The sequence below is a fragment of the Ostrinia furnacalis genome, unplaced genomic scaffold (genome assembly GCF_004193835.3).
Source record: "Ostrinia furnacalis isolate ACB-3 unplaced genomic scaffold, ASM419383v2 OfSCF4659, whole genome shotgun sequence".
Classification (NCBI taxonomy): Eukaryota; Metazoa; Arthropoda; class Insecta; order Lepidoptera; family Crambidae; genus Ostrinia; species Ostrinia furnacalis.
Window position 1 is genome coordinate 331,530 of NW_021134898.1, and position 17,306 is coordinate 348,835.

The 17,306-nt window shown below is 37.6% G+C and overlaps 2 protein-coding genes across 3 annotated transcripts in view; one reads left to right on the forward strand and one right to left on the reverse strand.

Moving 5' to 3' along the window:
* Positions 1–17,306, reverse strand: part of gas2 (growth arrest-specific protein 2) — a 452,494-nt gene that overhangs the window by 267,416 nt on the left and 167,772 nt on the right. The window lies entirely within an intron of this gene.
* LOC114359799 (putative vitellogenin receptor) overlaps positions 1–17,306 on the forward strand; it is a 47,745-nt gene that overhangs the window by 16,188 nt on the left and 14,251 nt on the right. Inside the window, exon 10 of the mRNA XM_028314304.1 lies at positions 1,597–1,706. Within this exon, the coding sequence (XP_028170105.1) occupies positions 1,597–1,706 (110 nt within the window). The remainder of the gene's footprint in view (positions 1–1,596; positions 1,707–17,306) is intronic.

Here is a 17,306-nt window from a genome sequence, read left to right on the forward strand (position 1 = left end):
CAAACTTACTATGCCATGTATACCTTTAAACTCAGTCTGAACTGAGTTACGAGCATTAGAAGTTTGATGATTTACATACTAGATTTGCTTTCTGCGCGCAAGTTTTGTAAGAAATTGCAACAAAATAGTGACATTGTATGTGTAAACAAACAATACCATCCATTAAAGGCTCCAGACATCAGTGTGGAGTAGAATCAGCGCAATAAAAAAATAGCGCAATATTTTGTTGCAATTTCTTACAAAACTTGCGCGCAAAAAGCAAATCTAGTATGAAAATCATCAAACTTCTAATGCTCGTAACTCAGTTCAGACTGAGTTTAGAGGTATACATGTCATAGTAAGTTTGGTTTATTACACTATTTTGTAATCAAAAAACAAAGTTTGGTCGATGGCCGCGCGAAAAAAAAAAGACGCCAATTTCCGGCATTGTCTTTTGAACGCGGGCCCGCGCTCCACTCGCGCCGCACTGCAACTGCCGAACGACAAACGAGGCGGCGCGGGTGCGGGACAGAAGCGGCGCGAGCGCGGGCCCGCGCTGTTGTATTAATACTATGGCGGCCATATTAGCATGACACACAGGACGCAGCTGCGCAGGGCGGTAGCAGCGCGTTGAAAGCGGTTTTCGAATATTTAAATTTTTGACAACCGCGTTGCAACTGCTTTGAAACTGCTCTGCTTTCACGCCCGTATTCACAAACATTACTATAAGGTCTCACTGTGCGAGTGGACGCAAAGGGTGACACATGTACCAATCACAGAGCTCTATTCAACGCTGTGCGTTCGATTTGCTGCTTCACTTAAGCAAGCATCGTTTGTGAATACGGGTGTCAGTGTGCCTCAGCCGCGCTGCAACTGACCCGCACTGCTTCTGACCCGCGTTTGGTCTGTGGAAGCCTTAGCTTGCTCTTTTTATCCGATTGACGTCCACTGCTGGACAAAGGCCTCCCCCAAGGATTTCAACACTGGTGGGACAACGTCATCCCCACTGCAGAAGCATATCCCTTTCTAATTTAGCAGAGGCAAAAGGAGCAAAATGTTGCTGTGCCCAAACCGGGTCTATGTTTGAGACTATACAATATATTGTTTAAGACCTTATGTACAACATAGAATGCAATAAAGATTTTGAATTTGAATTTGAGGATTTGGTCTACAGTCCTCAACCTGAACAGAGGTTGAGGAGGCTTGATGTTCGCTTACTTTATTTTGAGGACATCGAACCATTTCAGAACTTTTTTAGTGGATAAATGTACAGATTTGATCGAAAACCTCAGTTTCTACAAAAACTTAGGCCCGTGGCTATCTATCTATAACTGGCCTTCAATATGGAAATGAGAAGATTTAAAGAATGAGGGTTTTCGCGATTGACATAGACAGATAAGTACCTATGTCAAAATCCACCAATCATGCAGCATTAGGACCTCGCGTCTACGTATTGCCATCTGGCGGATTTTTCAATCGCGAAATCCCTCATTTCATGAACATAAGTACAAAATTTCGCAGAAAAAAATAAGTTGTTTTTACAAAAGATTCATTTATTTTATCGAAAAGTGTAAGTTCTTTTCTTAATTTTAGTTTTGAATGTTCTTAATTATACAGGAAAATGCTTGTGGCAATAATGGTAAACGAGGAAAACAAAATCTTCTGCATCGACAGCATTGGTCTGGACGGACAAGACAGGGAGCACCTCATTAGGACTGACATAAGAGGTAAGAAATGGGTGAATATNCTTTCCAACATGGATTTCCGGCTTGGTGTCACCTTACATGAAAAGGTTTTTGGAAACTCCCATGGGAAATGGTAAAATGGAATGGTGAGGAAAGACTCCTGTTACCAGAATTCACAGTTTCGACAATACTAGGGAAAATGTGAGATTTTAGATCGATTTGCACAAGCATACTAGGTACAAGAAAATCTCTATGGATGGTATCAACACGTGCCTGGTCTGGGAGATCACTTGTGGATTCCAATTCCACAGGGGACTAATGTCAGTAGGATAGTCAATTATTTATATAGACCTAGCTAATTAATACCTAAAAACCACTTATTATTTTATAAATATCTGCCACAGGCGTAATAATGAAAAAAGTCTTATTATCATTTAAATATCAGCTTAGAAAATATGAAGCTACAAATAAGGAGTTTTGAATTCTTTGTTTTATATTAAAATTACGAAATATTATGTAGTTATGAAAAATTCTTATATTATACAGAACTTTCACTAAACGTAAAATAAGGACAGTCTTCTTAACGAATTTTAAAGCAACATGGAGTAGGTATGAATATCTAGAAAAATTACATTCGCTTCATAAATTACGTAAGTTAGTTAATTAATTAAAGTAAGATTTCTGTTGAAACAGTACACACAATACGTACGAGTAAGTACTTATAAATAAACTTTTATGAATTCCTTGGTATACAATGACGTACATCTCTCTCTGTATTTTACATGTTCACATGACTGCCTACATGGTTAAATAACAAAGGTTTCCCACTCAAATAAATACTTTATTAGGTTGGCAGAAATTCCTGAAACGGTCTCGAGGCTCCCGTCAGAGCAGACAGATATTAGCGCAAGAGGCCTCTCAGGCCGACTCGCTCAGTCCTCGCTAAACTTACTTACTCCTTTTTACAGTTGACATACGGAGCGGTGCAAATTGGAAGAGAAAGCCAAATATTTCACTCAATATGGGGTGTTCGAAAATAAATTCGTGGAGTTGTGTTTGGTCATGGAGGGACAACAAGTGAAGTATTAAGGTTCAGTAGATTGGTATTTTCACACAAAAGAAAGAATGTGTATTGCTGTTGGTGTACCTTTATCAATAAATAAATAAGCTATTTTCAACTTACTTACTCCCTTTTACAGTTGACATAAGGAGCGGTGCAAGTTGGAAGAGAAAGCCAAATATTTCACTCAATATGGGGTGTTCGAAAATAAATGTTTCGTGGAGTTGTGTTTGGTCATGGAGGGACAACAAGTGAAGTATTAGGTTCAGTAGCTTGGTATTGTCAAACAAGAAAGAAGCTATTTTTGTAAAAGGTCTGAAACTTTTGAGAGGTGAAGATGCGAAAATATTTGGTTTTTATTTTAGTAAGATCGAAAGTCTGTTGAACTTTTATCGCACATAATTTTCAGACATAATTATTAGTAGGTAGAGATAAAATATAAGAGTAGATAATGAAAATATAAGTAAGAGCTTAAAGCTCATTCTACGGTCCGCGCAGTCTTAGCAGCTAGAGCAGTGAGTTCGCGTTGATTACGAGGGTAACAAGCTCTTGTTCGCGCGTGGGCAGACGCGTGCGCTCTGTGCGAACTTAGGAAAATCTTCATAACATCCTTAATCTGGTTCACATACAATCTAATGAACAAGAGTACACGTATACTTGAATGACACGACGAAGCAGGGACTATCAAAGTCAAGTAGCATCGAGCAAATAAGCCCTAAACGCCGTGGATGTGGAGTGAACACTGAACAAACTGCAGTTGTGTACAAGATACGATGCTCATAAAACTAAACTTATCACTGAGGTACCAAAGACACCCTCTTGTACGTAGGACAGTGAAAAGTTTTCAACTAAAATAGTAAGACACGGGTCTTAAGGCGACGTTAGCATCGTAGCCGAAACGTCAAGCCGTGAGTACATAATGTAACTCATTAATACGCGTGTCTGACTATTTTAGTTGAAATGGAACGCAAAAGTTTAAAATCTTAGGAAAGTTTTCAGTTGACATTTGAAAAAGGATAATGAGCTCGGGCAGTTATTCTATTCCAAAACTGTTCCGAATTTATCCCAAGAATTTTTTAGTCACTTAGATGTCTGTCAATCAGACAGAATAAACCATATTATATTAAAAAGATGATATACATATCATTGTTTCTACATCGAAACACAATCACTCTAAAACCTCCCAAGATCTCCCAGTAGCGTAAACAAAAACAACGATCGCTGATGGTCTCGACTCCCGCGATTGAAAGTAAATACCGTTTCAAATCCAAACGCAATTCCGAGTGCGTACCGAAACGCAATAAGCAATTACGTAGACTAGTTAGTTAAGCCAGTGCACATGGGTGACGAACCATTCATTAATCAATAAAAAGGTAACTACATACTAATGAATTTTTTGTGGTCTATAATTCTAACTCATGTTTTTTCTCCCATACAAAAAGTAAGTGGGTATTATTAGCTCAATTAATATTACAAAGATCAAGAGTAGGTTTTATAATGTAGAAGCTGTTAATCAATAGAGTCGTGCATACAAAGGTTTCAAGAAAAATCAACAATCAGTTAAAACTATACAGGAATTGCAGTGGTGGGAAAGTGTAGTGGTATAAGTCCCGTTGAAAATATAGATAATATGTAATGTAAAATGATATTATTATGTAGGTATAGTATAAGAGTGCTCAATATACAGCATTGGGATGGCTGTTCTGTCAATTCTTCGTCAATTATGAGGCGCAGTGTGCGTGAACTAGCACACGACCAGCGTCCCTAGACCCGCCAGTATCATTCGAGTCATTATTCCGCGGTACCAAAACGCAGCATCGAAGGGAAATCAGAGGTCTAAAAGTTCTGGTGGCAGAGGTGCGTAACGACAAATAATTATTTTCTGAACGCTCTCCCTTTGAATGGGTTCATACTTTCGTTTGTTATGTACTTTTTAGGGTTAGATGCATAAAAGGTGCGGGGAACCGTTATTTTGTATGTTTAACTGAAATTTGAACAATAATAAAGGGCTGAAAGGGCATGCTTGTTTAGATATTATAATAAACTCATACATAATTATTTGCCTTTATCGTTTTAGGGCAAAAACTTCTACTGTATTACTATTCAGTCAAACTCTTAAATAAAAAAAACTGAGGTCGTGTATCAATAGAAACTAAAAATCTTTAGCCGTGAGTAAATATTTTAGCTGTGGATACGTAAAAGTGTTGCTAAAAAACTCATTAAAAACACTAATGAAAAGAATTCTAAGTGTAAAATATATTTTCACGCTTGGCCACATCTTTCATTTGGCTGAATGAAGGTGCGTTACATCAGGTCGAAGGAGCGGAATATTGGATTTGCTCAGGTACGACTGTAATAGTAATAGAGAAAGGTTCGTATTTGCTTAATTTGCCACGGTTTATTGTGTGAGCGGAGACCACATCTGCGAGCAATTTTGTTGATTTCAGCAGCTCAATGCTTCTCAGAGACAGAATCCACAAAATTGAGAAAGTTTATGTTGTTAGTATTAGATATTTGACATCTTTTGTTACATTCTTATTCAATCTTGGGAGTCAGACTTTGGGACAAAATGGCTTGCTTGCAGCTTGCATGGCTGAAAGTCAGCGCAGCCTGAGTATTTTCAGGCAGAATTAGCTGAGCCACCTCCAATTGCTTCCTTAAACTGTGTCAATCAATCAACAACATTATTGTAACTAGCTAAGTAAGTTGTAGAAACAATAAAGGACTATATTTATTTATTTAAAATTAGGTTCCTTTTGGAAACTAACTTTCAATTTCATGCTATTTTACAGAATGCTTGTATTGTTTGACAGAACCTTGAGTTGGTTGTTAAAATTACATGATTAATAAACGCAATCAGTAATTATTGAAAACTAATTAAAATAAATAAGAAAAAAGTGACCATTTAACCTTAAAACCTCCTTAAATGTGACACGCTGCTAATTAATGGTGAATTATTGAACCAAATATCAAAGTAACAGACTACTTATAAGGGTGGCATATCCAGTGCGCGGCATAAATTAAGTTACGTCACGCCATTACAGAAATAAACATAATTACCGGACAATCAATCACATTTCTTGCGCGAAATCAGTTAAACGTTAAACAGGCCCGTCATTAAAAAATACAGTCGAGTAAATATTTTTGCAAATTCTACTTTTTTGAAAGTTTTCATTCTTGTTCTTCTTGTCGTGTCGACAACAAACCTACAGTGTCAGCCCAAAACTCCGCTACAAGAGTAGCGTTGTCAATAGCCTTAATTAAATCATCCTGCGGTGCAGTTGCTTATTTTTCACTAAACTTTCTGTAGAGAAAACTGAGAAAGACAGCTGACAAACTGACATGTTATGAGTAAGTGGTTTTACATATCGGATCTCACTGCCAATCATGGCCCTTGAAATGGTTGAACAATGTCAGGATCTATGGAGATTCACAGTCTACCAAACTTGTTTCCCTTTTTTTAAAGAAAGAAAGAAAGAAAAACATTTATTTGGTTCCAACTTAAAATATAACACACAGAATCAGATAACAAAAAACAAGTACAAGTTAGAACAAAAATTGGCCACCGCTCAGCATGTGTCATGCTCTGGAGTGGTAAATAAAACCCAGAACACGACGCTGTTATTCTGCGGTGTTTTTCTCACATTATAGTTTGGTGCATGAAAAGCAGTGAATCCTGAATCTAGTACTGTAGATTAATCTCGCTCGAGATCCAAGAACTTAAGTAACACATCATACAGTAACAGAACTTTACCCATAATGTAAAAGAATTATTCGTTCACATGTACTCGTAATACATAATTATGGAAACATGTGACTGTGGTTCACAATCGACCGATTATGCCCGCGGACGGCGCCGGGCACTGTTTCGGCAGGAAGCGCGTGCGCCGGCGACCCGACACATGTAGGCGGACTAAAGGGTGGTCGAAGTTTCCATTAAAAACGTCGGGTTACAAAATATGCGCTTTAAAAAAACTGGCCTAAAACTGACGTGGATTTATGCCCACATTCAGTGCATATTGCAATAGAAGCCTTTGAGAAAATTGTATCTCGTATAGCGAGCAAACAGCAAAGACTCTGTTTCAAAATGAGAAGTAATCTTCATAGAGCTTTTGAAATAATTGTGGTAGTCAATTTGAATATACTCGTAGTATAGGCACATATTAGACAACATTATGGGTCTCGCAAAATACCAATTTAATTACCCAGTACCATCTGTTCGATGTTCTAATTATTACAAAATCTAATAAACATTCCTGATGGGAAACAATTACCTAAAATATAGAGATCGCTAATATCATCAATTGATTAATTAATACACCGCAACATAGCTGGAGCACCCGATATTACCCTCGATATACCAAGACGTCTACTGTAATAAGTTTATGGAAACCGGGCATTAACGGTCCTTCGTGATCGACTACGAGCGAGATTGGCACATTATCTCTCCCATCAATATCCTATACAACCGATCGTTAGCCATTTCACAGGACGTCGCTTGATGCCCGCCGCTACCGATTCGTCATAATGGGCTCGCGTTACAAGTAACGCCGGGGCTAGGGTTGCCCGACATAGTAGAGACAGGCGTGGTGAGATCACTTGCCAGTAATGGCTAAACCATTAATGTTATGCATGAAAAAATAGTAAATTGCATTGAACATTTATGCTATTCTGAAAAACGACATGATGAAGTAGAGTCTACACTTTCTCGCATTTATAAAATCTACCTACTTGCAAGTGTTCAAGTAAAGTTTCATTATCAGCACCAACTGCTGAAAATGAAACTTTTATAGGACACTACTCCTACCACATAAGCGATTAGTCAGAGATTCTCTGACTATCACTCAAATGGTTAAGATGGAAAGGTAGTGGGTTTGATCCTACCTTAGAAAATTCGATTTTTTCAAATTATTTAAAAATTTAGTCAAATTTCCGAAAATTATGTAGTGAGTTGGTTCAAATTGAACCTTTGGTCAAATGATGAGGTGTGTTTGCAATAAACCGTTTTAAAGATAAAAGTGTCTTCAAAATTGCATGAATAGCAACCAACCGAGACTAACATGCACCTTATCGAAACCGTATATTGGAAAAGGATTTCCTGTCTTTATGAAGTGGTCCTACTTAATACACTTCTCATGTCCCAAGTAACACAGAAGCTAGTGTTACTGGTCACGAGCAAAAAACGGGCTTCCGAATGACCCTTATTCAAAATTTGTATCACATGCTTCGTCCTGTTCCAACTTGAAGGGCGCGTGAGGGAGGGGAGACGCGGCCAGACTGGATGGTGGAGAATAAGACCGCACGAGTGGTGTTCTCAAACAATCGCCATATGCAGATATCCGATAGGCGATGAGGCGGCAAGCTAAGGGACGTGTAGAGTTAAAAAAGATACTTAATAAAAGATAAGTTGTAATCTGAATTTTGAAGAACATAATATATATCAATTGTGTATGAATTTCAATGACGTATGTAGGTGTATCCAGAGTGAACTGTAAATACAAATAGTAACCTTTACCTAAATACGTTTAAAAAAGATCACTTGAATTTGTATATTTAAGAAGCCAGCGGATTATTATGTAAATGCGTAGCGTACAGCGTTACTAAATAAAACGTCTACGACGTAATAAAACTGTAAAGACGTCTTAATAAAATGTCGTTCTTCATATAACTTCCAGCATCATTACAATATTAACAATGCCGTAACTAACTACTTAGTCGATCACTCTTTGTCGTGGTTATAATTTATTCTTTCTTTTGTTTCAATAAATTCTTTTGTATAGTCTATTTTTGTGTCGAAAATTGGTAGACCAAGAAACCAGTTGTGAGAAATAAACTTCAGGCAGTCGTTTCATAGCGGTGAAATTTTTAACATTGATATACAAAAATCTAAAAGTTATGAGTAAGGATCCCCGCTACCACTCGACTATTTTGATGAGCCCTCTCGTAACACAAGCATATCTAGTTTCCCTCGAGGGGTTAATGGTTACAGGACTGTTAGTAGTTTATGCATTACAAATTACTTTCTTAAAAAATAGTTTGTCTCCACGCATCCCTTGTTCCACCTCTGGGATCGCAACAAGGGCTCTTTGTATCTAATTACCGACACCGACAAATAGTGCAAGAGAAACTACTCGGCCTTCAACCGCCCCTCACGCGGGACGACTCGATTCTTTGCGATATCGAATAATCGATCAATCTATAGCTCTTTAATAATCAAACGGTCGCATCGCATTCTAAATCCGCAGGAAAAACAAAGTGACCTATTAGAATTGCTAAAAACAAATAGCATTGAGCGGGGCACATAGCTCGTATGCCGATGGCGATGAATAGCGACCACGGACTGGAAGACGTAATATGGCCAGGCCCCCCTAATAGGATGACCGACGATCTGGTGAAGGTTGCGGGAAGTACCTGGATGCGGGCATCGCAGGAACGGTCGCTATGGAAATCCTTGGGGGAGGCCTTTGTCCAGCAGTGAACATCATTTGGCTGAAACGAGATCACATTAAGTACGAAACGTCAAATTTTAATCACGTTAAGCTTCGTGTAAATCCCTTACACCCTGTGTTGAGGGTATTTATTCTATAATTAATCTATTCCATTATCCATTCTTGGAATGGTTCGGGTATATTATTCCCAGAAGACTCGTTTAGTCCGGGTCATTGCGTCGGATTTACGGGTTAAGGGTTAATGATACACACTAATAGCCAATCAAAGTACACTAAACACGGTCTCCTTCAAGATGGAATCAATTTCCTTTACAAACATGACCAACAAACATCAATCAGTTACGAAGTTACTCGCATCTAATACCTAGTTTAGTTTTTATGAATAATTTTATGAAAATGATTAACGGAACTTGGAAGGGCTAAAATAACAAGCTCTAGACATACGAATATAATCAGCAATGTAAAAAAATATGAGGTACAACTAGCAAGACATTTAACACACACGTATAATAAAAAAAATCTTTTAAAAAAGGCTGCCAAAATGAAAATTATTTTCATTTCATTTTCAACCTAAAGTACTTGCCATCAGATTATGAGTGGGGTGAGCGAATTAAAAAAAGAGGTTTACATGTTTGACCCTTGGGCTGCGAGTCCTAAGTCTTGTCCAACAAAGAGCTCGCGTTGTTTAAGGGCGTGATCACGGAGCTTGAGGCGGAGCGGAAAGCGGGGAAGATCAATCTATTGTTTATCGAATGGTTCTGAATCGTCTATCAGCTACTGAACAAGAGAATAAAATTGTTTGAAATGGTTTAAAAATCAATAAGATTTAACAAACAACAACATCAAATTCCTTGCAAGCTCGAAAGCATGTTTTTACTGGCGGTCAAGCTGTAGATCCTGGCTACACAGGAGCTGCAGCTTCAGCGGTGGGAACGAGAGGTGGGAATAATCCCGTAAAGCTTAAAATCACATACTTAAGAAAGAAGGTTTTAGTACACATTAAGTTGTAATTAAAATAACACTTACAGATTCTAAAGGAATTTTTATGAGGTAATTCCAGTTACGTATAGCAGATGAGACGAAGAAAATCGGCAAAACTTGGAGCGAGAGCAAACGCGAAGCTCAAGACTGGACGCGATGAAGAACTGTTGTGAACTCCCTCTACCCCATCTAGGGGACATAGGACATTATATCAATTCCAGCTATGTAAATCAATAAAACTTGTAAATAATGTTCCTAAAGTTAAAGACTGGTCCGCTGATAGCCCCGCGCTGTCTCCGTCACTCACGCGCTCCCTTAGTTTGCATTATCCAACTTGTACTTAACTGAAGGTTCTAATCTCCCGAGAGCAGACCTCTAATTTGGCAAGCTCCATCGCATCGCCATTCATTTGCGGGGTTACCCACCTCGCTCCGTAAAAACAATCGCTAACTACAGGCAGCGTTAGCAAAAACGACAATTTAAGAAAAAAGTTCGAATAAAAACCTTAGAAGCGAGATCAAATCTATAGAGAGGTTTCTAGGCGCATTTAAACGAAACATAAAGTTGTAATTCTCATAAAACCATTTTAAGTCCATTTTTGAAATCTCCGGCATCTAACATAAACTTAGGCTGGGTTGCACCATCTTACGTTAACTTTGACGTAAAAAATCTTTCAAACTCCATACAAAAAAGCCGGTTATCGTCATAGTTACGGTCAAAGTTAGGTTGTGCAACTCAGCCTTATTGTTTAACAAAATCCCAAAATCCCGCAATGTCTTCTTCTTACTTTGAACAACTTAAAGTCGATTACTTATTACCGACAATATTCGTTTGTCCTTCTATTCAAATCTCCAAACAAATAGTACAAAGAACACGAGCTATTAAAGTGTTATTATTTTTGGCCACCATTAAAAATGTAGCCCCTCTGTTTGGGTAAGGTTAGTCAAAGTTATTTTGGCTAATTAAAAAAGTTTTGTGCCGACCGTCCCCGAACAAAGGCGGTCCCGTTGGGATCCGCGGTAATTGTCTCAAGCGCAACGAGAGCGCTCGCAAAAAATAACATCGTGTGCCAGAGGTTGTGCAACTCTAGTATATTAATGGACGCCGAAAATGTTAGGGCAATGGTCAGGATTTCTGTTGAGTATTAAAATACTACGGGGACATTAACGGGGTCAGGCTGGTAGGGATATGTAGCAGAGGTCACAAGTAATTTTGAGAATGAACAAAGTCATTATGAAAATATTTTGTTTGTAAAAAGAGCGCTAAATAAGAACTTTTACAAATTAATGGCTGCACAATTTTCGTCCTTTTTCAGACGCGAAGAAGCAGCTGCAAGCTTTCCATGTCAGTCACTAAAAAGTTACAGATTTAAAAGCTTTTGATTGATTTTCAATTATCAAGCAGTATGTCCAAACGGACAAATTCTTTTACTGACGTAGACCACGATATAACAACAAAATAATACATATTTATTGCAAAATAGCATCCATCACGACTATTTATGATACTACAATTAAATAGGTAAATGGATGCGCCGTCGTCTGTCGTCGACTTATATTTCCATTCATTAAATAATACGTATTGGATTCAATTTCTAAACCGGTGTTAATATGCTCATCGACATTTATATGAGGCTGTAAACGAGTGTAATGGGTGGTTGATTGATAAAACACATCCATATGCATTGATATTTATATCGAAGTCACATTTAACGAATATTTGATTAGTGATAGAATATTTTTATGAGGATTTGTTTGACACGGGTGATTATTTTTAGAATTTTCACCAATTTTTCCAGGGAATACTCGTTTCGTCGAATCTCGAGTACCTAATGTACTAAAAGCAAAGTGTTGTTTACCCAATACGTGAGACCTCGAGCATCGTTTGTGATGTCATTCTCGAAGAGAGCTCCACGAAACTTTCTCAGCCACAAATAGCAGGTAATATATGACGACGTATTACACAGTTAAAAAGCTACTTAGCCAGGATCGATTTCACTATCGATTTAAATATGAAAACAGTGGATTTACGCGCAAATAATGCATTATAATGTGACCTCTGAAAAAGAAAACGCTTTCTTTCGTTCGTTCGTTTCAGCCGAAAGACGTCCACTGCTGGACAAAGGCCTTCCCCACGGTTTTTCACAAAGACCGCTCCTGTTCCGCCCGCATTCAGGCACCTCCCGCGACCTTCACCAGATCGTTGGTCCACCTAGCGGAAATTCTATTTATAATAAGATGTTTTGTCATTCTAAAAAAATATTCATCCGTTTATCTTTTCATTGTAATTGTATTGAACCTGCAAATGCATATATTTTATTTTATTCAAAACAGCAAAACATGAAAAACTGGATAAGCACTTTCATGCTTGTCAATGGCATTTAGCATGGTCCAAAAGCAGAGAATCGGATCACACCACCTCTCTCGGTGCGATGACCTACGGTAACGTGACGTCACCGACTGACGTAATGGATCGCATATTGCGTATCGGTTCAGTAAGACTTAACAATTTTACAAAGCTCTCTGAAATTAAGCTTTAAGCACAGTATAAATTCAAAATAAATTTTGAAAGTAGATTAATATCTAAAACAGGATTTTCCTTTAAGTTTTTAATCTTCTGAGTCAGTAGTCAGTAACACGATACTCACGCTGTACATACTGATTTTGTTGGAACTTTGGACTGAAGCAATTGGTGTAGATAATTTACTAGTAAATAAACTTCAGATAGAGATAGGTATCAACAGTAGAAATAATTGATTAGTCTTTTACTTTGTATGTAGTGTTGAAGCAAACATGCAGATAATTTGCCCATCTGATTTATGTTCTGAGCCTTTTGTCTCTTTCTCCCTTGTGTGATCGCGGCCATTAAGTCGTTCCATTCGACATGGTGGGCCGCTCCAATACCTACTTATTTACTTTGGAGGTCAATCTCTATCAAGAATATTTCGAGAAAATTTAATTATGGCTGTCCCTTACAAAAAACATTGCTCCTACTTCTTGTTAATACGTTGTTAAGTTAGAACCGGTATACCTACATAAGTGGGTGGGTATTTATTTACCCAAGAAAATGGAAAGTAGATTCCAATTTGTTAGATACACTAGAAAATTTTACTTGTAGAGCCCTGGGATTTTTCCTTGGAGCACTATAAAGACGTTTTTTATTACCTGCCAGCGGTGTGAGGGCCTTTGAAGAAATTCAGTGATGTAAAAAAGAACATCTTTAATTTTAACAAATATTAAAGATGTTCTTTTTTACCTCTTTTATAACTATGTTCTGACTTATAACTTCGCACTACCTAGAAAAGGTACAAGGTAAAAGGTAAGGTATGAGCGAGTTACAATCGTAACGTTTGAATTATCATCATCATCATCTTAGCCATAAGATGTGTGTATTGTGTACACTGCTGAACATAGGCCTCCCGCAATGTTTTCCATGTATCCCGGATGGTAGCGGCCTGAGTCCAGCGCTTTCCTGCTACCTTTACGATGTCGTCGGTCCACCTTGTGGGTCCCACGCTATTTCCATACTATTTAACAAACATAACTCCTTCTTGCGCAGTCAGGTAAAAACATATTCCCATAACGGCCACGAATAAAGCTATGCGTCGCTTCGTAAAGCCCCGTAGTGTGTCAGAAGCTTTAAAGTATTCTTATTTGTGTAAACTCACGTCGAAGTTAAATTCTTTGTCGGTGTTCTGATACCGTTAGGGGCTCCGTGGGCGCCCCCTGCCGGATAATTGGCGCTTTAATGGGTTTATGGTGTTTTCGCGAAACTTCACAAGTGTATTTATTTTATGGTACGATAAATCGTAATTGCAAGAAGCAGACGTGCCCCTTTGATGGCGGAATTATAATTTTGAAGACGACGAACATTATGAATGATTTTATGTATCTGGTTTTAGTGGAGAATATAAAACGACGGTATTGTAGCATGGTAATACAACTAAGGTTTGATTTCCATGCAGAGAAAGACCTAAAGGTAGGATGTAGTCCCTGTAAGACAATTTAAGACCTAAGTAGGAAGGTATCAGTTAGGTTACTAATATTTATTTAAAATTCGATGAGTTAATTAGGTACATGGAAAGCATGATATATTATTATGACCTATCTGCTCTATTTTATAGATATATTCAAATGCTATCATCAAATAAATCAAACAGTAATAAAACTAATTCCTGTTCACAAAACATAAATAACAAACATCCGCACACTTTCATTATAATTATATTAGCGAAATTAACTAATATATCTTCGGTCGCAATAATTAAACCTATAAATAATGTGGACAACGTACCAGTTTATAAAAAAAACGTATTGCCCAATCAATCGTCTAATTAATTATAATGAATCGACATTAGATAAAATAAAAAATATACATTGTGTTGACGTTATATTTGCCGATAAGGCTGCGCACGCACGAGCCCTTGGCGATAGCTTTTTTTTTTTTTTTTTTTTTTATGTGATAGGAGGCAAACGAGCAAACGGATCACCTGATGGTAAGTGATTACCGTCGCCCATAGACACCCGCAGACCCAGGGGCGTTACAGGTGCGTTGCGTTATAGTTATCGTAATGACAAATAAAAGGCACACTAAGGTGCACATGTAGTGACAGTTGAATCGCTTATTTTCAGGACAATTTAATTATGACATCACGGTAATTGTGAACAAAATGGAACTATTTAGAAAAACAAATCTCTTCCATTACGTATTTGATCTCCTTCCCTTGCAAAAATGAGACAAGGCTATTCATAATTTTACATTAAATTGACTAAGAGTAGGTACCTACGCAGGTATGTATTAGATATTCAAGCAATCAATGGAACTATCAAAGCTATGTAATTTGCCTACTAAGGAAAATAATACGAATTTTCTAAAATCATTTGAACCGAGCATGATCAGTAAGCTCATGTTTTGCAATCATACCTATCGTGATATCGTTTTCGTCTACCCTAAATTTTAACCGAAAGGATGTATAACCAGTCTTTTCACTTTCCATTCATTTGCTAATAAAAATATATGGTGTACTAGCTTTCCGCCCGCGGCTTCGCCCGCGTGGAATTTTGTCTGTCACAGAAAAACTTTATCGCGCGCGTCCCTGTTTCAAAAACCGGGATAAAAACTATCCTATGTTCTTTCCCGGGACTCAAACTATCTCTATGCCAAATTTCATCAAAATCGGTTGCGAGGTTTAAGCGGGAAAGCGTAACAGACAGACAGACAGACAGACAGACAGACAGACAGACAGACAGACAGACAGACAGAGTTACTTTCGCATTTATAATATTAGTTGGGATTTCGCTATCGGTTTGTATGTGTGTCTGTCCGCCATTTGTCTTCCGATAGCGGCGAGCATTCGGAAATAACTCGAGTCACGACATCAGTCACCATCGGTTCCTTGAAGCTGATCAATTTGACAATGCTGGTTTTCACTGCTTTTGGATTATTTACAATTTTAGGGTTCCGTAGCCAAATGGCAAAAAACGGAACCCTTATAGATTCGTCATGTCTGTCTGTCTGTCCGTCCGTATGTCACAGCCACTTTTTTCCGAAACTATAAGAGCTATAGTACCTTTAAGCTGTAACAAAATCAAAGTTACGTTATACCTACAGATTTGTACGGAACCCTCTGTGCGCGAGTCCGCCTCGCACTTGGCCGGTTTTTTTTCTTGGTGAGAAGAAAATGTTACATCATAGAATATGTTTTGATTAACTAACATACTAGGATTAACTTTAATAGAATTGAAAGAAAATATTACACCAAAACAAGTTGTCATCAATAAGTCTTTCTAATTCTAATGTATGAATTACACAGTAAAACGAAATTGCGTTCAAAATCTGACGTGATTACACATGTAAGAAAGCAATGAATATTTCTACATACGTTGGTATGCTTCATTGGATTTTACCTTTTCTGTACGCCAATAACATTTAATATTTAAAATGTTTCGCAAAAATATATATTTTGATACGATTGCAAACGTTTATATTATTGCAAAAGATGGAAAGCACTCTCGTATGTTATAATGTTAAATAACACACGTTGCTCTAACAGTCTAGACAGAAATGTTAGATAACAGTCCAATTGAGCGTGTAATTAACAAATTGAGTTTTGATCCGCGCCTCAAACCGAATTAATTCTGCCACTAATCAACCGTAGAAAGTTGATCTAATGTTATTGACTGTATGACAAAACTTACGGCACAGTGCAAGTAGGGGGAAACGGTTGGCTTATTCCGTGGGCATGAGTAAGTAGAATAATATTATTATGACGAAGAATAAGAAAAATATTTGATAGCTGAAATTGCACAAATTGAACGACAATAACCCGAGCTTCTGTTCAAATTGAATAAATTCCTTATACCAGATATCCAGCAGCATTTCTTATGCCATATTGTGCAATTGATTACATTTGCAAATGAACCTTTCTGTATCTATCTCTACTATGTTTGTCGTATGTAATTATAATGGTCTGAGTGGTAATTAAGATGTAAATATTTTTATGAGGTTCATGTTCTTCGTGGAGAAATTTACTTTAACTGATGAACAGTAATAGTTCAACTTCATTGACTTACTCCCAGATTACCCAAAAGGGTGTGAGCAAAATATTTTCTATAACAAGATTCCACGCTGATTGAGAACATATTAAATTTTCTGTTTGAGGATCAGTACCTATTTTGGGGCATACGTACTTCATAGTAATTAAACTTTTCTTATAGATACATAGATCGTACCTACCACAGATTTAGGTGGCTGTACTATAGATTTTGACAAAATCAATCATCTTTTATTTGATTAGTATTAAAATAACACCTATTAAAATTGCCTCTTGTACAGCAATTAATTAATTAAATATTGATTAATTGATATGTTTTTTTCTACTTTCACTATCTACTTACTTTTGTTAAGAGGAACCTTCATCGACGGAGCTGCGTGAGTCACTTCCTCGACACTTGGCCAGAACAGGAATTGAAAGCAAACAGTGGGTACTTGAGCAGTGCTGCCAAATCTTAGCATAGTGTATCGACAGTTGTATCGATAGCAAAATCTTAGGCCATGTTATTTAAGGCATTATCATCGTCTAAGTCAGCATCGATGTTGGTGTTAGCTAAACGACACTTTGTACATCAAAGCTTTCTGGTCTAGTCGCTGAGT